Source organism: Lissotriton vulgaris, chromosome 8, assembly GCF_964263255.1.
Source record: "Lissotriton vulgaris chromosome 8, aLisVul1.2, whole genome shotgun sequence".
Lineage (NCBI taxonomy): Eukaryota > Metazoa > Chordata > Amphibia > Caudata > Salamandridae > Lissotriton > Lissotriton vulgaris.
The window spans coordinates 686,720,238-686,744,803 of NC_141696.1; the positions used below are offsets into that span (position 1 = coordinate 686,720,238).

The 24,566-nt window shown below is 47.1% G+C and overlaps 1 protein-coding gene across 1 annotated transcript in view; it reads right to left on the bottom strand.

Moving 5' to 3' along the window:
• SMS (spermine synthase) overlaps positions 1 to 24,566 on the bottom strand; it is a 706,719-nt gene that overhangs the window by 218,574 nt on the left and 463,579 nt on the right. Inside the window, exon 7 of the mRNA XM_086934550.1 lies at positions 374 to 463. Coding sequence (XP_086790676.1) covers positions 374 to 463 — 90 coding nt within the window. The remainder of the gene's footprint in view (positions 1 to 373; positions 464 to 24,566) is intronic.

A 24,566-nucleotide genomic window follows, 5' to 3' on the forward strand; every position in this document is an offset into this window, starting at 1 on the left:
TATTTTAAAATCATCGCTATGGGTAGTTGGCCTAATTTGAGATGTACAATGGTGCTTGAAGTAGATTTGGCGACTGCTATGAGTCTTTTCAGAAATGTGTCTTCTTGTTTTTGCAAGATTTTGTTGTCCACCATGCCCCATATGCCACCCTTGTATAATGCAGCAGAGAGGGTCTTGGCATTGTAAAAGTTTAGCATTTCTGGGATACATTTAGATTCCAGCTTGCTGGTGAAACTGAAGATAGCCTTGTTATTTCTAGCCATATTTGCCACACAGGATTCTCTATATTTTTCCCACTTCGCATTTTCTGTAAATCTAAGGCCCAGGTAAGCCTGTCATATAAGGAAACAAATAGCAACAGAAACATATTTACCTGGTAGCAGTCACCTTTAAGATTGTCTAAAACATTGCCACATGTTTTACGCATATGGTTTTTGCACCCGTCGATGACCATTTGATCAATGTTTGAAACACGTTAAGGAGAAATACTTCATTAGAATCTATAATTAAACAGATGTTTTTACATCAATGCATACATGACCTTGTAATGGTAGGATTAAAGTTCTTATGCATCAAAAACGTATTAAGCACTAAAAGTGGACACTGCAAATCAGAAGTCCATAACGCACTACATATACCAAAGAGAACCCAAAGTACTGCACCATCTTAGCACAAGGCTTTCTGCAGTTCCAGAAAAGGATTTTGTTCTGCAGTTAAATTACCCTTTCTGTAGATCTCTCGCCCTCTAGGATTAAGGTATTAAAGCAATTTACTCAGATTTAAATAACACTTGTCCATGAATGGACAGAGGAAACCCCAAACCACCCCATACTGAGCCTAGTTTGACATAAATCACATCGAAGGAGAAATAGTTACTTACCCCTAGCTGTAGTTCTCCTGCGTTTATTTCCAACATATATTCATATGCTTGAAACATTTCCTGACATCCGTTAGAGGATTCTAGTTACAAACTTATTTTTTCAGTTTTAGAAGTAACTTTAAAACAACCTATAGAGCTATACAGGCCACCCACGTTATTTGGGTTCTTTTCTCTCAGGCATGAAGTTCTCTCTAGCGCTGTTGACATGAGGCCATGCTAGATACTAGCAGCATGAGGGAAGCTAATCACTTCATGGACGAGGAGGGTGTTAGAAAAGGATAATGTTACTTACCCAGTAAGAATTTGTTCTTGGCATGTAGAGCTGTAGATTCACATGCTTTGCATACTCCTACCATCTAGTGTTGGGTCCGGATGTTTGCAAGTTGTTTTTATTCAAAGAAGTCTTTCCAGTCACGAAGTAGGTGACGCCTCCTTTCGGTGCTAGTACACATGGGCATCAACTCCACTATTAGATTGTTTTCCCGCAGAGGGTGAGGATTGAGTTAGTAGGTGTAGAAAAGAGATGTCCATGCGTATGTATATAAGATAAGAAAGAACTGTAACAGGTACAGGTCCCTGGGGAGGTGGGCGGGCGCATGTGAATCTACAGCTCTACATGCCAAGAACAGATGCTTACTGGGTAAATGACATTATCCGTTTGAGGCATGTGAGCTGTAGATCACATGCTTTGCATAGACTATACAGCAGTATCCTCCCAAAGCAGTGGCTAATCTGTAGCTCTGTCAGTTGTCTGAAAAAGTGTTCTATGTACTGCCTGCTTGATGTCCTTCTAACACAATTACACAATAATGTTTGGTGAATGTGAGTGGTGTAGACCATGTTGCAGCATCCCAAATGTCAACTATGGGGATATTTCCTAGGAAAGCCATAATAGACCCTATTTTGCGAGAGGAATGCGCTCTAGCAGGTATTATTAGCCCCTTGCCTGCGGGGCTAATTCTCCCCTTGTGCTGGGGGGCGGGGTCGTGCACAGCACCCCGGTGCTGATGACAAGCTCAGCTTGTCATGAGCCACGGTGCTCGTGTGCTCATGACGAGCTGAGCTCTTCACGGCCACACCCGTTTTTAAGAACGTCCAGCACAGTGGGGGTATTAGCCCCGCGTGCGAGCGTTCAGACCGTTCTGACGAGCTCAGCTCGTCATGAGCACACGAGCACCGTGGCTCATGACGAGCAGAGCTCGTCATGAGCGTTGGTGGGGTTAAAGTTCTCTTTGCTTTCTCATACCAAGTCTGAATACATTTAACTATCCATCCAGCAATACCTGATTTGGATAAAGGATTTCCCCTGTGAGGTGGAGCAAAAGCAACAAAATGTTGTTTAGTCTTATGAAATTACTTTATTCTTTCTATGTAATATAAGAGGGCTCTTCTAACATCTAACAGCTCGTTCTGCCACTGAATCTGGTTGAGGAAAGAACACAGGTAACTCAACCGATTGATTGATGTGAAAGGCAGAAACTACTTTAGGTAGAAATTTAGGGTTCCTACGAAGAACCACTTTGTCTTTGTGAAGTTGGAAAAAAGGTTCTTCTATAGTTAGTGCTTGTAGCTCACCCACTCTCCTTAATGAAGAAATTGCAATGAGGAAAGAGATTTTCCACAAGAGAAATTGCACTTCACATTTATGCATGGGTTCAAAAGGAGGGCCCATTATTCGAGTGAGGACTATGTTTGGATTCCACACTGGGGCTGATGGAAGTCTTGAAGGTACAACTCTTTTTTAGTCCTTCCATAAAAGCTTTACTAACTGTCACTCTAAAAGAGATAAGTGTTGCCTATTTTGAAGGTAAGCAGCTATTGCAGCGAGATGTAAGCGGATAGAAGTGTAAGCTAATTTGGACCTCTGCAAGTGTAATAAATAACAGATGATATTTTGTATGAAAGCATCCAGAGGATTGATATTATTATTACAATAGATAATAAAACATTTCCATTTAGCTGCATAACAAGCTTTTGTTTTTGTAGTAGGTCTTTTGGCCTCTTTAATAATGTTCATACAGTCTGGTGGAAGATTTAGATAACCAAACTCTATGACTTCAGGAGCCAGATCGCTAGGTTGAGTTCTTTGGGATCTGGGTATCTGATTTATGCATGGCTCTGTCTGAGGAGACTGGATGTGAGATGCAGCTTTTGATGTGGAACTACTGATCACTCCAAAAGGGTTGTGAACCAAGGTTGACAGGACCCATGTGGGAGCTATTAAAATCAGTGTGAGGGATGTTTGCTTGAGTTTCCAAACCACTGATAGAATGAATAGGAGAGGCGGAAACTCGTAGGTAAATGCCCCTAACCAGTTCATCCATAGTACATTGCCTTTGGAGAGTGGGTGTGGGTAACTGGAGGCGAAGCTCGGGCATTTCGCATATTCGTGTGTGCCGAAAAGATCTATTTGAGGAAATCCCAACTTTGAAAGTATGGGAGGAGAACTGGAGGGTGACGTTTCCACTCATTGATTAGCTGCCTCTGTCTGCTGAGTAGATTGGCAATCTGATTGTTTACTCTTGGGAGGTGTTGTGCTAGGAGATAGATTTTGTGGTGTATGGCCCATTTCCAAATGTCTTGAGCTAAGTACGACATTGGAGAGAGTGTGTCCCCTCCTATTTTTGTATATAATACATAGCTGTCATGTCAGTGCAGACTAGAACAGCTTTGCTTATAAGGTGAATTTGAAAGGCTGCAAGCACTAGAAACACTGCTAGCAGCTCTAGGTGATTTATGTGGAGAGCTTTTTGATTTTGACTCCACTAGCCTTGAATTGTGTGACTCTGGAGATGAGCTCCCCAACCAGTGAGCGACGCGTCTGCTGTTAGTATTGTCTGTGAAATAGGGTCCTTGAAGGGCCGTCCTTTTGACATATTTTATAGGTTCCACCACTGCAGTGAGCGAGGAGTACGGTTGTTTACCAACACCAGATCAGTTAAGAGACCCTGCAACTGGTTCCACCGACTTGCTAAGCATTTTTGAAGGGGGCGCATGTGAAGCCTGGCATGGGGAACAATTATGATACAAGAAGCCATCATTCCCAGCAACTGCATATACACTCGAGCTGGTAGTAAGTGAGTGGGCTGAACCTGAAGAATTAGAGCCCGAATATTGCGGATTCTGTCTGCATTGGTAAAAGCCAGAGCTGAGTATCTAAAGTTGCTCCTAGATAGTTCTGAGTATTAGAAGGTTGAAGATGCGACCAACACATTGACTGTAAATACCAGTTGGTACAGTAACTACAGTGTTATGTGAGTGTGCTGGAGACACTTTAGGTATGTACTGTCTTTGATGAGCATGTCGTCCAAGCACAGGAAGACATGAATGTGTAGTCTTCGTAGGTGAGCAGTGACTACTGCCAGACATTTTGCGAATACTTTGGGAGCCGTTGTGGCTCCGAATGGGAGGACTTTGAACTGGTAATGCCGCCCAGCTACTACAAATCTGAGGAATTTGCGATGAGCAGGATGTATTGGAATGTGGAAATACGCATCCTTTAAGTCTAGAGTAGACAAAGTCGCCTTGCTGTAGAAGTGGAAGTACTTGTTGCAGCGTGGCCATATGAAAATTATCTGATTGTATGTAAAGATTTGATTATCGGAGGTCTAAAATAGATCTGAGAGAACCGTCCTTTTTGGGTATGAAAAAGTACAGAGAGTATACACCTGACATCTGAGATTGTAGTGGTACGGGCTCTATGGCTCCATTCAAGAGGAGAGAATGAACTTCTTGTTTGAAAAGATGTAAATGGTCTGGTGACATTTTGAGTGAACGTGGAGGATTGTTAGTAAGCTCCAGATAAATTCCAGAACGGATAACTCCTAGCACCCATTTGTCTGGAGTTATTGATTGCCAGACGGGTAGGAATTGTGAAAGACACATCCCTGACAGGTGTTCAATGGTCGGGGGAAGTGCAGGCAAGTCACTGTTTGTTATTTGAGGGGGAGGTGTGAGGGTTGGAACCTCTACCTTTACCTCTGTAGCCTCCTCTAAAAAAAACCTTGGAAGCGGAGGTAATGATTGTTGCCTTTGTACGGTGTAGAGGTCGAGTCTGAAGAGAACATTCTTGGAACCCCCACGATAGAAGGTGCACCGAAAGGAACCACAACTAGAAGGAAACTGTAGAGCTCCCATAGATTTTGCCACATCTGTGTCCTTTTTCATTTTCTCTAATGACGTGTCTACTCCAGGGCCAAAGAGGTGTTGTTTGTCAAATGGTGTGTTAAGAATAGAAGCTTAAACTTCTGGTTTAAACCCTGAAATTCTTCACCATGCATGCCTTCTTAGTAGTACGCTGGTAATAACAGTTCTAGCCGCAGTGTCAGCCGCATCTAATGCACACCTAATAGAAGAATTAGAGATGAGCGTTCGCTCTTGCACTGGGTCCTGGGCTTTGAACTTCTGCTCATCAGGCAGGAATTGGAGCAGTTGTTTCATATCGTCCCAATACGCCCTATCATACCGGACTAAAAGGGCTTGGGAATTAGCAATGGGCCAGAAACTTGGGAGGCTACTCTCTATTCAGGGGCTTCTATTAGCTTAGACTCTTTGTCTGGAGTTGGAGCGTCTCCTGACGTCTGAGAATTGGCCCGTTTACGGGCATCAGAAATCACTAAAGATTCTAGCGTTAACAGGCCACGGATGAAAACTGGGTCTGACGGTACAGGTATATATTTTTTGTCTATCCTGGGGGTGAGAATACAGGCACGAATAGGATCGTTACATATGTAATTCGCATGTCTTAACATACCTTTGAACATGGGAAGGGTATGTGTGGATTTTTGGGCACTACTAAGGGCTTCTAAAAGGAAATCCTCCTCTAGGGATTCTTTATGTAATAGTACCCCATGATATTAAGCTGCTCTGCTTAATAGCTCTATGTAAACTACCTTGTCATCTGGTGGAGAGGGTTTAGTAGGGTAAAGGTCAGGATCATTATCTGTGGGAGTCTGTATTATAATCCTTCCAAGGGTATGCAGGTGAAGGATCACTGCCCCCATCCCCATCGCCCTGATCATCAGGTGTACGTGGTGGTGGTGAATTAGTAGGGGCAAATAGCAAATGCTGTGTTTCTGGGGAAGGAGGTGATGGAGGAGGAGGAGGAAGGTGAGAAGAAGGGTTAGTACCCACATGCTTCCTTTTTAAAGAATCGGATAAGCTTCTTCTGAGTCAGATTTGCGTTAAAGTGGTAATTTAGTCGCAATATGTCCAGTCTTTGGATGAATGTAAAAGTTCCTTTTGTTTCGGGTCTGGTTTTGAAGTCGGGACGTCGTAACGAGGCTCCTTTGGTGGCATCAGAGCATCTTTATGTTTCAATGCGGAGGTATTTGGTGCCGGTGTTTTGGGTGCTGAGGATTTCGGTTCCGAAGCAAGTTTAGGCATTGAAGCAGCTGGGCCTGAGGCAGGTTTCGGTTTCGAACCCGAAGGATTCGGTTTGGCGTCCGAGTGTGGGTGACTCGATCCAGAGTCAGAAGGCTTTGACGTACGTTTGAGTGCCGAGCCAGAGGACAGGGCATTGGAAACATTTTCTCTTTGTAGACCATAGCCTGAAGGCAGAGGTGGGACCGGGGCCTTTTTCTTGGGCTGAGTTGAGCTCTGGGGCAAGGGAGGATCGGTACTCACGATAAGCTGACCTTGCAGAATGTCTTTTTCCACATCAGAGCCGGGCTCTGAGACGGAGATAAGCTCATCTTGTTCTTCCTCTGCCCCTATGGCATAGCCGGTTTCTTGTTCGGAATCTTCTCCAAAGACGTCCAGAATGGAGCTGGTGTTCTGACTCTGCATGTCGCGACGTCGAGCCCGGCGGTCGCGGAGAGTTTTTTCCGAATGGAAAGATTTACACGCGTTGCATTCCTGTTCGTTGTACTCCGGAGATAAGCACATGTTGAACACTTCACGTGAGTCAATACGCGTGAACTTCGTGTGGCACAGAGAGCAACATTTGAATAGAGTCTGTTCCATCGACTACACGGCGGACCGGAGCGGGTAGCCCGACAGCCTTCCACGAGTTTCCCTATCAAAAGAGTTTTGTTATTAACTATGATACTCGAAGTAGTAAATTACACAATCGAAAACAATACCGTTGAGGGTATGTGGGTTGCGCACTGAGGGGAACCGATAAACTGTGTCGAAGCGGAGTGAAGCAATTCACGTCGAACCAGACAGCAGAAAAAAACAATCTAACAATGGAGTCAATGCCCATGCGCACCATCACCGAAAGGAGGAGTCCCCTACCTCGTGACTGGAAAGACTTCTTTGTAGAAAAACAACTTGCAAACATCCAGACCCGAACACTAGATGGCAGGAGTATGTAAACCATGTGATCTAAAGTTCACATGCCTTGAACACTTATGAATCAAATAAATATTTTCTTCCTCCTTTAAATGGTAATGTTACTTACCCAGTAAGCATCTGCTCTTGGCATGTAGAGCTGTAGATTCACTTGATGTGCATAGCAAGCCATCTAGTGTTGGGTCCGGATGTTTGGAAGTTGTTTTTTTTTCAAAGAAGTCTTTCCAGTCACGAGGTAGGTGACTCCTCCTTTCGGTGATATTACACATGGGCATCGACTTCATTGTTAGACTGTTTTCCCGCAGAGGGTGAGGATGGAGTTAGTAAGTGTAAAATAGAGATGTCCATGCGTATGTATATAAGATAAGAAAGAACTGTGACAGGTACCTCGGGGTTGGGCGGGCGCATGTGAATCTACAGCTTTACATGCCAAGAACAGATGATTACTGGGTAAATAACATCATCTGTTCGATGCATGTGAGCTGGAGATCACATGCTTTGCATAGATTACATAGCAGTATCCTCCCAAAGCGGTGGCTAACCTGTAGCTGTTGGAGTTGTCTGAAATAGTGTCTTAAGTACTGCTTCACCCACATTGGCTTTTTGTCTTGCTGACACATCTACAATAACGTTTAGTGAATGTGTGCGGTATTGACCATGTTACAGCTTTGCGAATGTCAACAATAGGAATGTTTCCTAAAAAAGTCATAGTGGTCCCTAGCTTACGAGTGGAATGTGCCCTAGGAGGTACAGTTAGAGTTCTCTTTGCTTTCGCATAGCAAGTTTGAAGACACTTAACAATCCACCTTGCAATACCATTTGGGAGATAGGATTGCCCTTGTGTGATGGCGCAAATGCAACAAAGAGTTATTTCGTTTTACAAAAAGATTTTGTTCTTTCAATGTAGTACAAGAGTGCTCTACTAACATCTAAGGTGGGAAGAGCTCTTTCTGCAAATGAATCAGGTTGAGGAAAGAATACGGGCAATTCTACCGACCGATTTATGTGAAATGCAGATACGACTTTCGATAAAAATTTAGGATCAGTACGAAAAACCACTTTGTCTTTGTGTAGTTGGAAAAATGGTTCTTGTATGGTTAATGCCTGTTATTCACTCACTCTCCTTAATGATGTGATTGCAATGAGGAAAGCTGTTTTCCAAGGGAGGAACTGTAGTTTGCATTTGTGCAGGGGCTCAAAAGGTGGGCCCATCAACCTTGTGAGGACTATATTAAGATTCCACACTGGAGCTGGGGGACGTTTCCATGAAAGCTTTGATCACAGGTACTCTAAATAACGACAAATGTTGTCTATTTTGTAGATGTGCAGCAATTGCCGCTAGGTGTAGTCTGATTGTGGTATAAGCCAACGCGGGCTGTTGCAAGTGTAACAGATAGCATATGATGTTCTGTATGGAAGCATCAAGAGGGTTGATATGATTTTTATAACAGTAAATAAACAATCTCTCCCGCTTAGCTGCGTAGCAGGCCCTTGTAGTAGGTCTTCTAGACTCCCTAATGATATTCATACATTCTGGTGTAAGGTTTAAGTAATCAAACTCCACGACTTTAGGAGCCAGATCACAAGGTTCTGTTGCTTGGGATCTGGGTGTCTGATTTCTCCATGGCTCTGTGTGAGGAGACTGGAAGTTAAAAGTAGATTTTGATGCGGGACTAGAGATAGCCCCAACAGGGTAGTGAACTATGGTGGACGTGCCCATGTGGGAGCTACTAGGATTAGTGTGAGAGATGTTTGCTAGAGCTCCTGAACCACTAATGGAATGAGTGGGAGAGGCGGAAAAGCATAGGCAAATATCCCCGACCACTTCATCCATAGTGCACTGCCCTTGGATTGTGGGTGTGGGTACCTGGATGCAAAGCTTTGGCAATTTAAGTTTTGATGAGTGGCGAACAGGTCTATGTGAGGGACTCCACAACTTTGAAAGTATGGGAGGAGAACCAGAGGGTGGAGTTCCCATTTGTGTATTTGGTATCTGTCTGCTGAGGAGATGTGTAATCTGGTTGTTCACAACTGGGAGGTGTTCCGCGAGGAGATAAAGTTTGTGGTGAATGGCCCACCTCCAGATGTCTTTGCTAAGTGTGACAGTTGGGTAGAGTGCGTGTCCCCCTGTTTTTGTATATAATACATAGCGGACATGTCTGTACGAACCAAGGCAGCTTTACCTTCCAGGTGAGTTTGAAATGCCTTGCGAGCTAGAAAGATTCCAGGCAGCTCCAGATGATAGATGTGAAGCAACGTCTGCTGTTGACTACACAGGCCTTGCACTGTGTGTTGTTGTAGATGAGCTCCCCAGACAGTGAGGGGCGCGTCCGCTGTCAGTACTATCTATGGAACCGGGTCTATGAAAGGCCGTCCTTTTGACAAGTTTTGTGTGTTCCCCACTGCAGAGAGGGGCGAGTACGGCCGCTTACCAACACTACATCAATCAATAGACCCTGACTGGTTCCACTGACTGGCTAAGCATTCTTGAAGTAGATGCATGTGCAGTCTGGCATGGGGGACGATCATGATACAAGATGCCATAATTCCCAGCAATTGCATATAAACCAGAGCTGGAATCCAATGATTGGGTAGAAATCTGGGAACTAAAGCCTGAATATTTTGAATTCTGGCTGAGCTGGGAACCGCCAGGGGTTTTTAAGTATTTAGGGTGGCTCCTAGGTAGTCCTGAGTATTGGCTGGTTGGAGATGTCATTTGGCGCATTGATTTTGAACCCTAGTTGATGTAGTAACTGGATTATTCTGAAAGTGTGCTGAAGGCATTGTTGGTACGTTCTGGCTTTGATTAGAGAGTCGTCCAAGTATGGGAAGACATGGATGCTTTGTCTTCTCAGGTGAGCAGCTCCCACCACCAGACACTTTGTAAAGACTCTGGCGCAGTGGTAACTACGAATGGGAGTACCTTGAACTGGAAATGTTGACCCGCTACCACGAACCTGAGGAATTTGTGATGAGCAGGGGGGACTGGAATATGAAAATAGGTGTCTTTTAGACCTAAAGCAGACAGAAAGTCGCCTTTATGCAGCAGAGGTAATACTTGTTGCAGTGTCACCATGTGGAAATTATCTGACTGAATGTAAAGATTTAGTTCTCTGAGATCTAATATTGGTCTGAGAGAACCATCATTTTGGGGTATTAGGAAGTAAAAATAGTATATGCCCGACCCGTGAAGTTTCAGTGGTACAGGTTCTATAGCTCCTTTTAAAAGTAGAGACTGAACCTCTTGTTTGAGGAGGTGTAGGTGATCTGGTGAAAGTTTGTGTGATTTTGGTGGAATGTTTGGAGAAGTGTTGATGAACTCCAGGCAGTAACCAGAACGGATAATTTGTAGTACCCAATTGTCTGTTGCTATTGACTGCCAGACTGGTAGGAAATCTGACAGTCTTCCTATGACAGGTATTAAGTGGTCGGGGGAAGTGGAGGCAAGTCACTGCTTTGTATTGGAGGGGGAGGTGCATGCGTTTTTTAACCCCTGCCCCGGCTTTTGCCATTGTTACCTCTATAACCCCCTCTAAAGTAATCCCTAGATGGAGAGGGTTGGTTATTGCCCTTAACGCTTTTGATGCTCATGATGGAATGGTTCAGTCATGAGCATCGGTTGAGCTGTGCTCATGACGGAACCGTTCCGCCATGACCACGCCCGTTTTAGTTAGGGCTCAGCACCCGGCGGTAAATCTTACCCGCACGGATGTGGTTATAGGTGGAAGTGGTCTACGAGGAGATATTTTTAGAGCCTCTGCAGTTAAAGGAGCGCCGAAAGGAACTACAGCTTTGTGCTGACTGACGGGCTCCCATGGATTTGGCCACTTCAGTGTCCTTCTTCATTTTCTCTAGTGAAGAATCTTCGACTGGGCCAAATAGATGCTGTTTATCAAAGGGAGGGTTTAAAATGGCGGTATGCACCTCTGGTTTGAACACTAATATGCAAAGCAAAGCACGTCTTCGAGAGGACACAGGTGTTTACTGCTCTAGCAGCAGAGTCTGCAGCATCTACAGAACATCTAATAGCGTTATTGGAAATAAGTAACCCTTCACGCACCAGGTCTTATGCCTTAAATCTGTGTTCCTGGGGCAAATATTGTATTAATTGCTCCATTGCGTCCCAGTGCACACGGTCATATCATGCTAGCAATGCCGGAGTGTTGGAGACACGCCAGAAATTGGCCAACTAAGTTGCCACCGTTTTCCCGGAAGCATAAGTAAGTTTAGATTCTTTATGCGTGGGTAGAGTATTTCCTGTTGTCTGGGAGTTGGTCCTTTTCCTTGCATTGGACAAAACCAGGGAGTCTAGTGGCAACTGACCTTTTATATATACTGGGTCCGATGGTGCTGGTTTGTATTTTTTATCTACTCAAGGGGTAAGAGTACAAGCTCTGACCGGGTCGTTAAAAATGTCATCTACATGCCTGATCATCCCTTTGAGCATAGGTAATGTATGATGACCTCTGCATGGGACTGAGGGTTTCAAAGAGGAAATAATCTTCTGAAGACTCCTTATGTACCTGCACCCCATGGTAGTTGGCAGATCTACTCCGTAACTCAATGTCATCTGGTGGAGAGGGCTTGTTAGGATATAAATCAGGATCATTGCGAGTGGGCAAATTGGTATTGTAATCATCCCATGGGTCTTGCATTGGTTGAGTATCAACCCCATCATCCTGGTTGTCAGGTGTATGTGGTGGTGAATGTTCAGGTAAAATAGGCTGAACCTGAGGTAAAGAAGGAAGAGGAAGAGGAGGAGGGGAATGGTTAGTTCCAACCGTTCTCTTCTTTAAAGGAATGTGGTATTCTTCCTCTGCATCAGTTCTTCTTTTTAAAGTCACTTTAGTGGTGATATGTTCAGTTTGAGGATGAATATACAGCACTTTTTGTTTCGGATCCTGTTTGTCGGTCGGAGCGCCCAAGCACAAGTTACTAACCTTCGGTAACGATATATATGTAAGAAACAGTAGTTAGTATTAGATTCCTTACCTTAGAATATCCCCAGGCGTCAGACTGGATCCGGAAACTTTTGCGTAGCAGTACCCTTGCGCGTTGGCAGGCATCGTCTGCGGGCTCTGCGTCCGTTGTCGGCGCCGGGATGACGTCGCCGGAGTACTTAGACGCCGCCCTCGCGCACGGGCGTCAGTTCTTACACACAGCTTTTCAGCGTCAGAAACGCAGAGCCATGATAAAAACTAACACTAGTGCCATGAAACTAGGGCCCTGAAAGGGGATGACCTTAACCCTAGATATCGATTCGCAGAACGGGGAGGATGGGTGGGGCGGTAAGGAATCTAATACTAACTACTGTTTCTTACAGATATATCGTTACCAAAGGTAAGTAACTTGTGCATCTGAAAGTAACAGGTTAGTATTAGATTCCTTACCTTAGAATAGATACCCCAGCAATACCAACCCCGGTGGTGGGTCTGCGAATCAATGATCACACCAGAAAGTCCTGGAGGACGGAACGGCCAAAGAAGCCATCCCTCCATACTTGGCTGTCCAGGCAGTAGTGTCTTGCGAACGTGTGCAGCGAGGCCCACGTAGCTGCCTGACAGATGACCTGCAAGGAGCCTCCCCAGCCCAGGGCAGTAGTAGCCGCCGTGGCCCGAGTGGAATGGGCCCTCAGCCCAACAGGAGGCTCCTTCATAGCCAAAGAGTAGCATGCCTTGATACACAACACGACCCACAGAGAGATGGTCCGTTTGTGCACCGCCCGTCCCTTCTTAGCGCCCACGTAACCAACAAAGAGCTAGTCATCCACCGGAATTGGCGTGTGTGATCCAGATAGAATGAGAGCGCGCGTTTTGGGTCCAGACGGTGGAGCCGCTTTTCCTCTTTAGAGGGATGCGGAGGCGGAAAGAAGGTGGGCAAAGTGATGGACTGCCCGATGTGACTACCTTGGGCAGGAAAGAGGGTCTTGTCCGCAACACAACCTTGTCCGGGTGGACAGAAAGGAAAGGAGGGTTGGAGGAAAGAGCCTGGAGCTCACTCACTCTCCTGGCAGAGGTGATGGCAACCAGGAAAGCAGTTTTAAGAGTAAGAAGATGGAGAGGACAGTTATGAAGTGCTCAAAAGGAGCACACATCAGGTACATGAAAACCAGGTTCAAGTCCCACTGGGGCATCACGAAAGGAACAGGGGGAAAACATATGAGTGATGACCTTCGAGAACCTACTTACAATCGGGGACTTGAACAAAGAAGGCTGATCAGGTAGCCTTTAGAAGGCGGAAAGGGCAGAAAGGTTGCCCTTGATAATGCCCAGAGCAGAGCCCTGCTGGGCAAGAGAAAGAAGGAAGAGGAGAACCTCAGAAAGGGGCGCAGAGAGTGGATCCACAGCCTTTGCTGTGCACCATGCCACGAATCTGTTCCACCTGCAGGCGTATACTGACTTTGTGGAGGGACACGCCTGGCTGCCAGAATCACATTACAAACTTCAGGAGGCAAGTCAAATGGCCTCAGCTGTCGCCGCTCAATCTCCAAGCATGGAGGGGGAGACTGGACAGGTTCGGGTGGAGGACCGTCTCCTGCTGCTGCGACAGAAGGTCCTCCTGAAGAGGCAGACGAATCGGGGGATCGACAGACATGCTGAGTAGCTCGGGATACCAGTATCTTCGTGCCCAGTCCGGAGCCACAAGGATGATTTGGGCCCGGTCGCGCCTGATCTTCTTCAGCACTCAGGGAAGAAGTGGTTTAGGCGGAAAGGCGTGCAACAAACCGCTGCTCCACTCGCGACGAAAAGCGTCTCCGAGCGAGTGCCACCTTGGAAATTCCAACGCGCAGAACTGATGACATTGGGCGTTCTCTTCCGTGGTGAATAGATCTAACCAAGGCTCTCCCTACTGCTGAAAGAGGCCTTGCACCACGTCAGAGTTCAGACGCCATTCGTGATCCATCATGCACCGACGGCTGAGTTCGTCCGCCCTGGCGTTAATGGACTCTGCCAGGTGTTGAACCATCAGGGTCACGTCTTGATGTTCCAGCCACTGCCAGAGGCGCAGAGCCTCCTGGCATAGGGTCCACGACCCCACCCCGCCCTGTTTGTTGCAGTACCACATGGAGGTGGTGTTGTCCGTGAACACATGCACTACACTCCACCGGACAGAGGGGAGGAATGCCTTCAGTGCAAGCCGGATCGCCCGCAGCTCCAGAAGGTTGATGTGGAGCCAGGACTCTGCCGGATACCAGAGGCCTCTGATCTCCGCCTCTACCATGTGGCCCCCCCAGCCCTGGAGGGACGCGTCAGTCACAACTACGTGCTCCGGTTGGGGTAGGAAGAGGGATCCGCCACTGACCCAATCGCGGTCCGTGAGCCACCACTGCAACTGTCTTGCAGTGCCCTCCGAGATCAAGACATGGTTGGACAAGTTGCCCTGATGCTGGGCCCACTGAAAATTCAGGTCCAACTGCAGAGCCCGCATCCGCCACCTGGTGTGATGCACCAGAAGGATGCAGGAGGCCATCAGCCCCAGAAGCCGCAGCGTCAACCTGACCGAGATTCGGGATAATGGCTGAAAGATCGGAATCAGAGCCTGAATATCCCAAACCCGCTGTTCAGGAGGATAACCCCGAAACTGTGCCGAGTCTAGAACCGCTCCGATGAAGAGGAGCTTCTGAGAGGGACACAGGTGTGACTTCGGCACATTGATGGAGAATCCCTGCAGGTGCAGGAGGTCGGATGTAGTCTGGAGGTGGCTGACTACTGTCTGGGGCGAGCCCGCCTTCAACAACCAGTTGTCTAGGTAGGGGAAGACTGAAACCCCTAACCTGCGCGGATGAGCTGCGACCACCGCCTTCACTTTTGTGAACACCCGTAGGGCACTGGTAAGGCCAAAGGGGAGCACAGTAAACTGAAAGTGCTCGTGCCCTACTGTGAACCGCAGGTAACGCCGGTGGACCGGCAGGACGGGGATATGAAAATAACCATCCTGCAAGGCCAAAACTACCATCCAGTCTCCCGGGTCCAGGGCAGCTAAGACCTGATCCAGTGTCGGCATCTTGAACTTCTCCTTCCAGAGGAAGCCGTTGACGTTCCGCAGGTCCAAGATACGGCGTAGGCCCCCTTTGCCCTTCTTGGGTACCAGAAAGTAGTGGGAGTAACTACCACACCCTACTTCTGGCCCAGGAACGCGCTCAACGGCCCCCTTGGCCAAGAGGGCCGTAACTTCCTCTTGTAGAAGTTTCAAGTGATCCCCGGACATGCGGTGGTAATGCGGCAGCATGGCTGGAGAGGACGCCTCGAAGGGGAGAGAGTAGCCCCTTCGGACGATTTGCAGCACCCACCTGTCCGATGTGACAGTGCACCAGTGGAGGTGGTGATGGCGAATCCTGCCCCCCACTGGCGTCACATGGAGCTGAAAGCTTGGACTAGGAGGGTTTTGAGGCAGATGCCGCAGGGGCAATTGTGGACTGGCCTCGCCGTTGTGCCTGACCGCCGCCACTGCGGTTTCCACGTCCGCCATCGCGCTGGATGGTAGTCTGCGGCCAGTGGCTGGCAGGACGTGTGGGGGCGCCCCTTCCTTGGCCACGAAAGGAGCCAAAGGCAGCCGTTTCCTGACGCGGGGCCAAGAGGCCCAAGGACTTGGCCGTAGCCCTGGAGTCCTTAAAGCGCTTAAGCGCATGGTCTGCCTTGTCGCCAAAGAGGCGACGGCCATCAAACGGCATGTCCATTAGGGTGTTTTGGACAGCAGCCAAAAAGTTGGCGGTCCTCAACCAGGCGTGGCGACGAATTGTCGTCGTCGTTGCCATCGCTCTGCTCAGTGAGTCAGTGGTATCCAGCCCACACCGGATGGAATACCGGGTCGCATCTCGACCCTCCGCAAAGGCTTGGGTGAGTTTAGTCCGGACCTCCTCCGGACATTGTGGCAGCACGTCCGCGACCGTGTCCCACAGAGAGTGGGTGTAACGGCCCAAGAGGCACGCGGTGTTGACTGACCGCAACCCCAAACTCTGGGAGGAGAATACCTTTTTCCCGTATTGCTTGTACCTCTTGGATTCCCGATCGGGGGGAGCCTTCGGGAATGCAGTCTGGGAGTTAGAGGCTTGGATGACCAGGATCTCTGGGGTGGGGTGGGGTGGGTGGACAGGAAGCAAGGGTCGCCCGGAGCCGGGCGTTGGCGCCTGGCCACGTTCCTATCTACAGGCAGACCTGGAGCGGGCTTGGAGCAAGTGCCCGGAAGAACGTCTGACAAGGCCTCGTTAAACGGCAGCAGAGGCTCGGCAGAGCTTGCCTGCGGTTTAAGGACCTCAGTAAGGCCGCGATGGGGAGCTCAAGGCCCAAGACCTTGGCAGCCCACGTCAGCACCACACTATAGGCAGCCCCCTCCTCCGTGGAGACAAAACCAGTGTCGGGCGAAGTGTCCAGATAACTGGCCTCCCCTAGCTCACCTGTCCTGTCCTGAGACAACTGGCACTCACGTGCCAGAGGGTCCTCGGACCCCTCCCAATCCCCCTCACCACCCATCTCCTGATACCCAAAGTCAAAGGATGGGGCCGGGTCATAGAAATAGAAATCTCCTATCGGCGTCGAGAGGGGCACAGCTCCGACGCCGGACCCGAATCGAGGGTAGGACCAGGGAGGACGTGGTTCTGGGACGGTGACGGAGGCGACACCCTGGGGGCCGGCGCCAGCGAGGTCGTAAGGTCGACCGGCGACGACCCAGAACCGGATCCAGCAGTGCCCTGCGGCGTCAGGACCGAAGTCGCCGACGGCATCGTGGCCGAAGCACACGACGACGCCGGGGTCGAAGCACCCGGCCCGCTTGGGGACCCAGTCAGGGTCGCTAGGCCCGAAGGTGCAGCGGAACCTGACGGAGGAGCGAGCGACCTCATGGCCATGAGGAAGACGTTGATCTCCTCCGGCGTCACGTTCTGCCCAGGGACCCCAGGTATGGCGCAAGCCGCGACACCTGCGGCTCCGGCGGAGCTGCGGGGCGGTGTCACCTGAACCCCCAGCCGCGTCGCGTGAGCGTCGGGGGGGAGTCAAAAGAGCGATGACGCCTCTTCGACTTCTTGTGCCTCTTACCTGAGGACTTCGTGCCCGAAGACAGGTGTCGACTTCCGGAGCTATGATGACTCCGACCCCGCGACCGGTCCATCGACCTCCTCGCAGACCCGGACCTCGAGCGGAGCGGGCAGACTGCCGGAGCTCGAGTCGCTTGCGGGACCGCTCCCGTCTAGCTTTGGACGTCAGGGCCCGGCAGTCGGAGCAGGACTTGTAGTCATGGTCGGGCCCAGACAGTGAAGGCACCGGCGATGGGGGTCGGTAACCGACATCAGTCGGTTGCAGTCGACGCAGGGTTTGAACCCGGGCATCCCTACCGGCACCGCCCGAGTCGAGCGACTTCGAGAGATGATCAAAAAGTATCGAAAAAGTTAGTCAAAAATTGACCTAGGGTACAACTTTTTCCGGATCTGCGCTTGCTGGCGCAGAAAAAGACGAACTGACGTCACTGTGCGAGGACGGCGTCTAAGTACTCCGGCGACGTCATCCCAGCACCAACGACGCTGACGACGGACGTGGAGCCGCAGACGACGCCTGCCGACGAGCACGGATACTGCTACGCAAAAGTTTCCGGATCCAGTCCGACGCCTGGGGATATTCTAAGGTAAGAAATCTAATACTAACCTGCTTCTTTCAGATATGGTGTCTTTTTGGTGATTTCGCCACAGCTGACTGTTTCGGTGCCGAAGTCTTGGAGGTTGATGTTTTTGGATCGGAAGTGTAATTCGGTGCCGAATGATGGGGGTTGGTGCCGGACTTGTGTTTTGACCCCGAAGGTCTTGGCTCCAAACTTCATTTTATAGAGAGTCTTTTCTGAGCCAGAAGGCTTTTTGGTAGGCTTTGGTGCCAAGCCAGAAGGCATGGTCTCGGTGCCAACCGGAGCCTGATGGCGCGGATTGGACTGGAGCCTTCATCTTTTGTGGAGTTGGGTCTTGGGACGAGTGGGGAGCTGTACTCCTGGTATGTTGTCCATGTGGGATGTCATCCTCTTGGTTGGAGTCGAGCTCTCGGATGGCGATCAGCTCCTGCTTCTCCTCAGTTCCCATCGCCTCGCCGGTCGCTTCGTCTGATTGGTGTCCGAAGATGTCCGGAATGGAGCCTGTGTGCTAGCTCTGTATGTCGCAACATTGAGCCCAACGGTTGCAAAGTCTATTCTTGGAGCAGAAAGCCTGGCATGCTTCGCAGTACCGTTCACTGTGTTTAGGGGACAAACACAGATTACACACTTCGGGTGAGTCGGTGCGCGGGTTTTTCGTGTGACACCGAGGGCAGAATTTAAAGGAAGTACGTTCTATCGACAGCGAGACGGCCAGATGCGGGTAAATACAATACGCAATAAAAGGAAAAACGTAATCAAAAACAATACCGCTGAGGGTGAGTATCTTACGCACAGAGGTAAACCAAAGGAACAGTGTCAGGCAGGAAAACAGGCTCTCCTATAAGTTTGCATAAGAGCACTCACAAAAAGCTGTTATGGGACTACTCTGCTACCTCCAATCTTTATAAGGAAGAGGGGCAAGACACCCAAGCTGAGGTCGGGAAACTAGACATGATATTTGCAACATTAAAGCAAATCCAAATGGAAGCTAGAACTGAGAGGTAGAAGAGCCAGGCATGACACCAAAAAAATCCAAGTCTCTATCAGGAGAATAAACAAAAAATGTAAGGAAGTGGAAGAAAGTCACCGAAGTTGAAGAAAGGACGGGCAGGATAGAGGAGGAAGTTACGGACTGGCAGGCAAGCAGAGAAGAGCAGTTGAAAATAATGGAGGACCTACAATGGAAGGTGGAGGATTTGGAGAATCGCCAGAGGCGCAATAATGCCAGACTCCTTGGAATAGAGGAAGGGGCAGAGGGGCAAGACCCCAGAGGCTTCGTCATTAAGCTGTTAAAGGGCGCCTTTCCAGAGGCACCATGGCAATGGGAGCAAGAGGTGCAGAGAGCACATAGGTTTCCGCTTACGACAAGGAAAAAAAGAGGCGAGGGTGTACTTCCAAGGGCTATGCTAGTATTCTTTGGAAATTTCCTGGCGAGACAAGATTTGATGGATAAAGCCAGACCTGACTCTAAGAAGACGGTGGATGGAACAACATTCTTGCAAGACCTGACTTTTGCCACGTCACGGTGGAGAGGCGGTGGAGACTCAGACAATTGATATCAGCATTTCAGAGCCAAGGCGCTGAGGCATATTTGATGTTCCCAGCAAAACTAAAAGTCATTTTGGGTGGCAGAGTCAGAATGTTTTTCTCAGAGATTAAGGCTGGAGAATATCTAGAAGAGCTAAAAGAGTTAAAGGAGAAAGGGGGAGCTAGAAGGTAGTATCAAGGGGATGTACTAGTAGAGTGGGGGGGCGAAAAAGGTAAAGGAGATAAAAGGAAGATTAAAAAAAGATAAAAATGTAAAGAGTGGTAAAGAGAAAAGTGGAGAAGTCACGTAAGGGCCTGGGCAGCAGGACTTATCAGGAGTAGTTTCTTTTATTTGGAAGGGGAGGAGAGGGGGGCGACGCTGCAATGCACAGTGGACACGCATAGGTCAGGAGTGACCTATTTGCCTGTCATAGGGGGGGTGGGGCAGCAGCTGGGGAGGGGGGTTACAAAAGGGGAGGGTGGTGGGGGGGGGCACGGTTGATGGTTGGAGCAGTAATACAGTACAGTTTTGTAAAAATCACTATGATGGGAGAAAATGCTGGAAGCATTGGGCACGGGCAATTGGAAAGCTGGAAAAAGGGAAAAAATGTTATATGGAAACTAGGATAATTACGTTGAATATATGTGGTCTAAATAACAGGGAAAAAAGGCAAAAACTGGGGGCACTACTTCGTTTCTGGAAAATTGATATAATTTGTTTACAGGAAACGCATGTAGTAGCTAAAGAGAAGTACCTGTTGGAGCAAATGGGTTTTGATGTTCTCGCCTACACAGGTCAGGAAGAAAGATGTAAGGGAGTTAACTAGCATTATGGCCAGAACCCGTGATATGCTGCGGGGATTTTAACATTAACGGTTTAAATGGTCTGCTTGATAAGAAAGGGGGGAGATACACTGGAAGAAAGAAAAAGATATGCAGATCAGTACAAAACCTTGCTCGTCATAATGCATTAAGCGATATGTGGGCGGAAAAGAACCCATTGGGTACAGGCAGCACCTTTTATTCTGCCCCACACAAGTCGATAGCAAGACTGGACTATTTCCTCATTTCTAGTTCACTTGTAGGTAGTTCCAGAATAGAACGGCTCCCCAGGATAGTGTCAGATCACAATCCTCTGGTCCTAAGCATTCAAACCTCTCAAGATAAAGAAAGAACAAGCTCTACATGGACGTTTGAAAGAGGGTTGTTAAAAGATGAGGAATATATTATAAGAATGAACGCATGGATAACACAATTTTGGGATATCAATAGATACTCAGCCTCGGCGGATGTGGTATGGGATAGTTTTAAGGCAGGCATAAGGGGGGAGACACTAAGCTATACAATTGCAAGAAATAGAGGCGAAAAGGAGAAAACGGAAGAAGAGATCAGAACCCTGTGGGCACTGGAAGAGGCTCTAGTGGAGGCAATAAGCAAGCATGAACCTTTTGAACCGATATTACTCTACTTGGAAACTCAAAAAGCAGAAACAGGGGTTTTTTTTAGCACAGAAGCTAGCTAGGAATTACCTAGCAAAGAAGGAGAAGTGCTATGAATTCAATGAAAGGGTTGGGCACCTCCTGGCAATTAGAACAAGACAAACGTTAGCAGCAGGGGAGATAAAAGAGGTCAGGGATAGCACTGGGACAATTCTAAATAAGGTGGAGGATGTACAGGAGGTGTTTAGGAGGTTTTATGAGGTTTTATACCAACAAGATACAAGTACGGGAGATATTGAGGAAGAAATTATGGATTATCTAACACCAAGACCACAGACAGAGCTTAGTATAGACGAGAGGGATAAATTAGACGAGGTGCTAACATTGCAGGAGTTAAGAGATGCAGTAGCTAATCTTCCATCGGGTAAAGCAACAGGACAGGATCAGATACCTGTAGAGTTTTACAAAACCTTCTGGGATGTCATAGGTAAAGACCTGTGGGCAATCTGTTGTCTAGCACAGGGAGGTAGGATTGTCCTAAAGTCATGGGCCAATGCGGACATTATTGTGATCTTAAAAAATGATAAACCACCAACAGAACCAGGATCATATAGGCCAATTACTCTACTAAATGCTGATGTTAAGATATATGCCAAGGCTCTAGCTAATAGGTTGAGTAAGGTCATAGAGAAAACGGTGTCCCCGGAACAACATGGGTTTATACCCGGTAAAGGGACCACCCAACATACCAGGCAAATGATCACTATCTTAGATGCAGCAGAGGCCTCTGGAGATCCTGTCACAGCGATCTTTTTGGACGCCGAAAAGGCCTTCAACAGGGTCTCTTGGGCTTACTTATGGAAAGCGATGGAATGGGCAGGAATAGGTAAGGGATTCATTGTAGCAATACAGGCACTATATAGACAACCTACTGCTAGGATAAGAATTAACAAATCTTATTCAAAAACGGTACAGATCGGGCGGGGGACGAGGCAGGGTTGCCCAGCCTCCCCGCTGTTGTTTGCCATCTATCTGGACCCATACCTGAGAAGGCTATCGGCTAATTGTAAGATCATGCCTGTTACATTGCATGAGAAAGATTACAAATTATTTGCTTATGCAGATGACGTGGCTATTATAACATCAGTACCGGCGCAAGCATTGCTTGAAATTGAACAGGAGGCGAGGAAATTTGGCACGTTTTCAGGGTATTCAATAAATAGAGGGAAGACACAGATAGTTCAGAATAGTTACTCTACTTTTATAGATGCAAGAGTAGTCCAGAAAGCAACATATTTGGGAGTTAGGGTGACGGCTGAGTTAGGAAAATTGGTAGAGATAAACATGGAGCCATTACTAGGGAAGGTTAAGAGAAATTTGGAGAGGGTTAACAATTTACATCTGACACTAATGGGTCGTATTAATTTCATCAAAATGGTTACTTTTCCCACATTTTTATATTTATTTAGGGCAATCCCTCTATTATTTGATGGCATATGGTTTAACAAGATAGAAGCAACATTGAATAGATTAATTTGGGCGCAAGGGAAGACACGTAGAGCCTATAGATTTTTGACACTACCAAGGGAGAAGGGAGGATGGGGGGCACCTGATTTCAGATTTTACTATTGGGCGGCAATATTGCAATACTCCAAAGGACTTTTAGGAGGCAGCGATTATCAAGAGGAGGGGGCAGGTATAGAGAATGTCTATAAAGCACTGATGGGGGAAAGGGCAGAGAATGCTCTGGTTAATACAGTAGATTTCGCCTATTTTAAACATACTAGATTTAAGACCCTGGTGGCAGTATACAAAATTTGGAGGGTTATTATGAAGAAGGTAGGTTTAGGAAGATATAATAGATATCTGAGGCTATACTTGAATGTCGATCTGCCAACAGAAATTTTTTGGGATACTGCAATGAAAGAGTGGAACGATAAAGGAGTTAGGAGACTTGCTGGATGTGGAAGGGGGGTTCCTACTATTTCAAGAAATCCAACATAGATTTAAAATACCTGGGAACAATTTCTTCAAATACTTACAAATTAGAAGTTATTTTCATACAAAACAGGGGGGTCCAGTAGGTATGACAAGTTGCAGGATTATGGATTACTTGGGGAGCGGTTTAAGGGGATCAATTAGACAATTGTATATAGAATTACAGGCGTATAAAACTGATGATAGGGAGAAATATAGCAACAAATGGGTTGAACAAGTAGGGGCCCACCCGGAAGCTATGCAAGCTTCACTAGATCTAGGAAGAACCATACTTTGTTCAGCTACCTTACAAACCCAACATTATAAGTCCATCTTTTCACTATACCACACACCAGCTAGAATTGCACAATGGGGGGGTAGCACTGGTATAACTTGTCCACGTTGTAACTCATCGAGCGCAAATCTCACGCATATGTTTTCGCAGTGCCCACAGCTTTGTACCTTAAAGGTGGCAATAGAGGTATTTCTGGAGAAATCTCTAGGGCTAAAAGTGAAATTAACAGACGATCTGATAATATTAGGCATCAGTATAGGCGATAATAATAATCATCCAGAATTTTTGTTTGTAGTCACAGCAGTTTTCAGACTTATTATTGCGAAAGCCTGGAAAGACAAATCTGCACCGACATTCCAAATATGGATGGCAAGGATTTTACACATATATAATCTGGAGAAAGCCATTTATGATAGGAAAGGCAGAAGGGCAAGATCGCTGGGGGGAAAGATTTGGCGCCCTATTGAAGAGTGGAAGAATAGTAAGGCATAAAAACTCTCTTTCCTTTGAGTTATGTTAGGTTATGACCTATTCTGTTTTGTTTTAGATGTTCAGCCTTTGTGTTCTTCATTTTGTTTTCTTTTTGTTTTCTCATAATTTTGGATTTGTTATGGATTTCTAGTTGTTGATATTATATATGAATGTATAATGGTGAGAAAATCCTGTACTGTAATCACTGCATTGTAATTTACAGAAAAATTGAAAGAAAATAAAAAAATACTTTAAAAAAAAAAAAGGAAAGACTTATTTGAAGAATAAATAACAAAGTGCAAACATACAGACCCAACACTACATGGTGAGCTATGCACAGCATGTGATCTACAGCTCACATGCCTCGAACATACTGTTTTACCTGGCATTGGAAAATTATATGTTGAATTCCATTATTGTCCGATGTAGTCTGCTATTTCTCCCTGGTACATCGTGGTGAATGAAGCCTTAATGCCCCCCAAATCAATCACTATTTATATAATTTTTATATAGCACGAACAAGACCCTTCGCGTGACAGAGCACTTCACAAGAATAACAAGGAAAGGTATGATACAGCACAGTAGGTAGTATACAGAGGGATAATAAAAGTTATGCAGGGGAAAACAATTACACAAAACAATGGTGATAAGCGCACAAAATCATGAACTGGCATGTGCAAAGTCCAAAGACTGTCACAGAGGTGTGTAGATGGTTGGGAAACAGGAGAGACGAGGATCTCGGGGTAGAGGAGAACGGCGTGGCAGTAAGAAACTACACACAAGCAGGAAAAAGTCGCTCATGAGGTGGGGGAAGTTGCCCTCAGTGTGAGAGGAATTTGTTGGATAATAGAGCTTTTACTTCTTTCCTGAAGATGGATGGAGATGGGTTGCATCTGATCTCGGGAGGTAGAGTGTTCCCTATTTTTGAGGCAATTCTGGAGAAGGATCGTCTGAGGTTTTCTTTTTTTTACATGTTTGTGGCTTGAGTAGTAGGGAGCTTGTGCTTCTGGAGGGATTTGTATCCACCAGATAGGGTCTGTTTATGGGTTAGGTATGAGAGGGTATTGTAATGCAG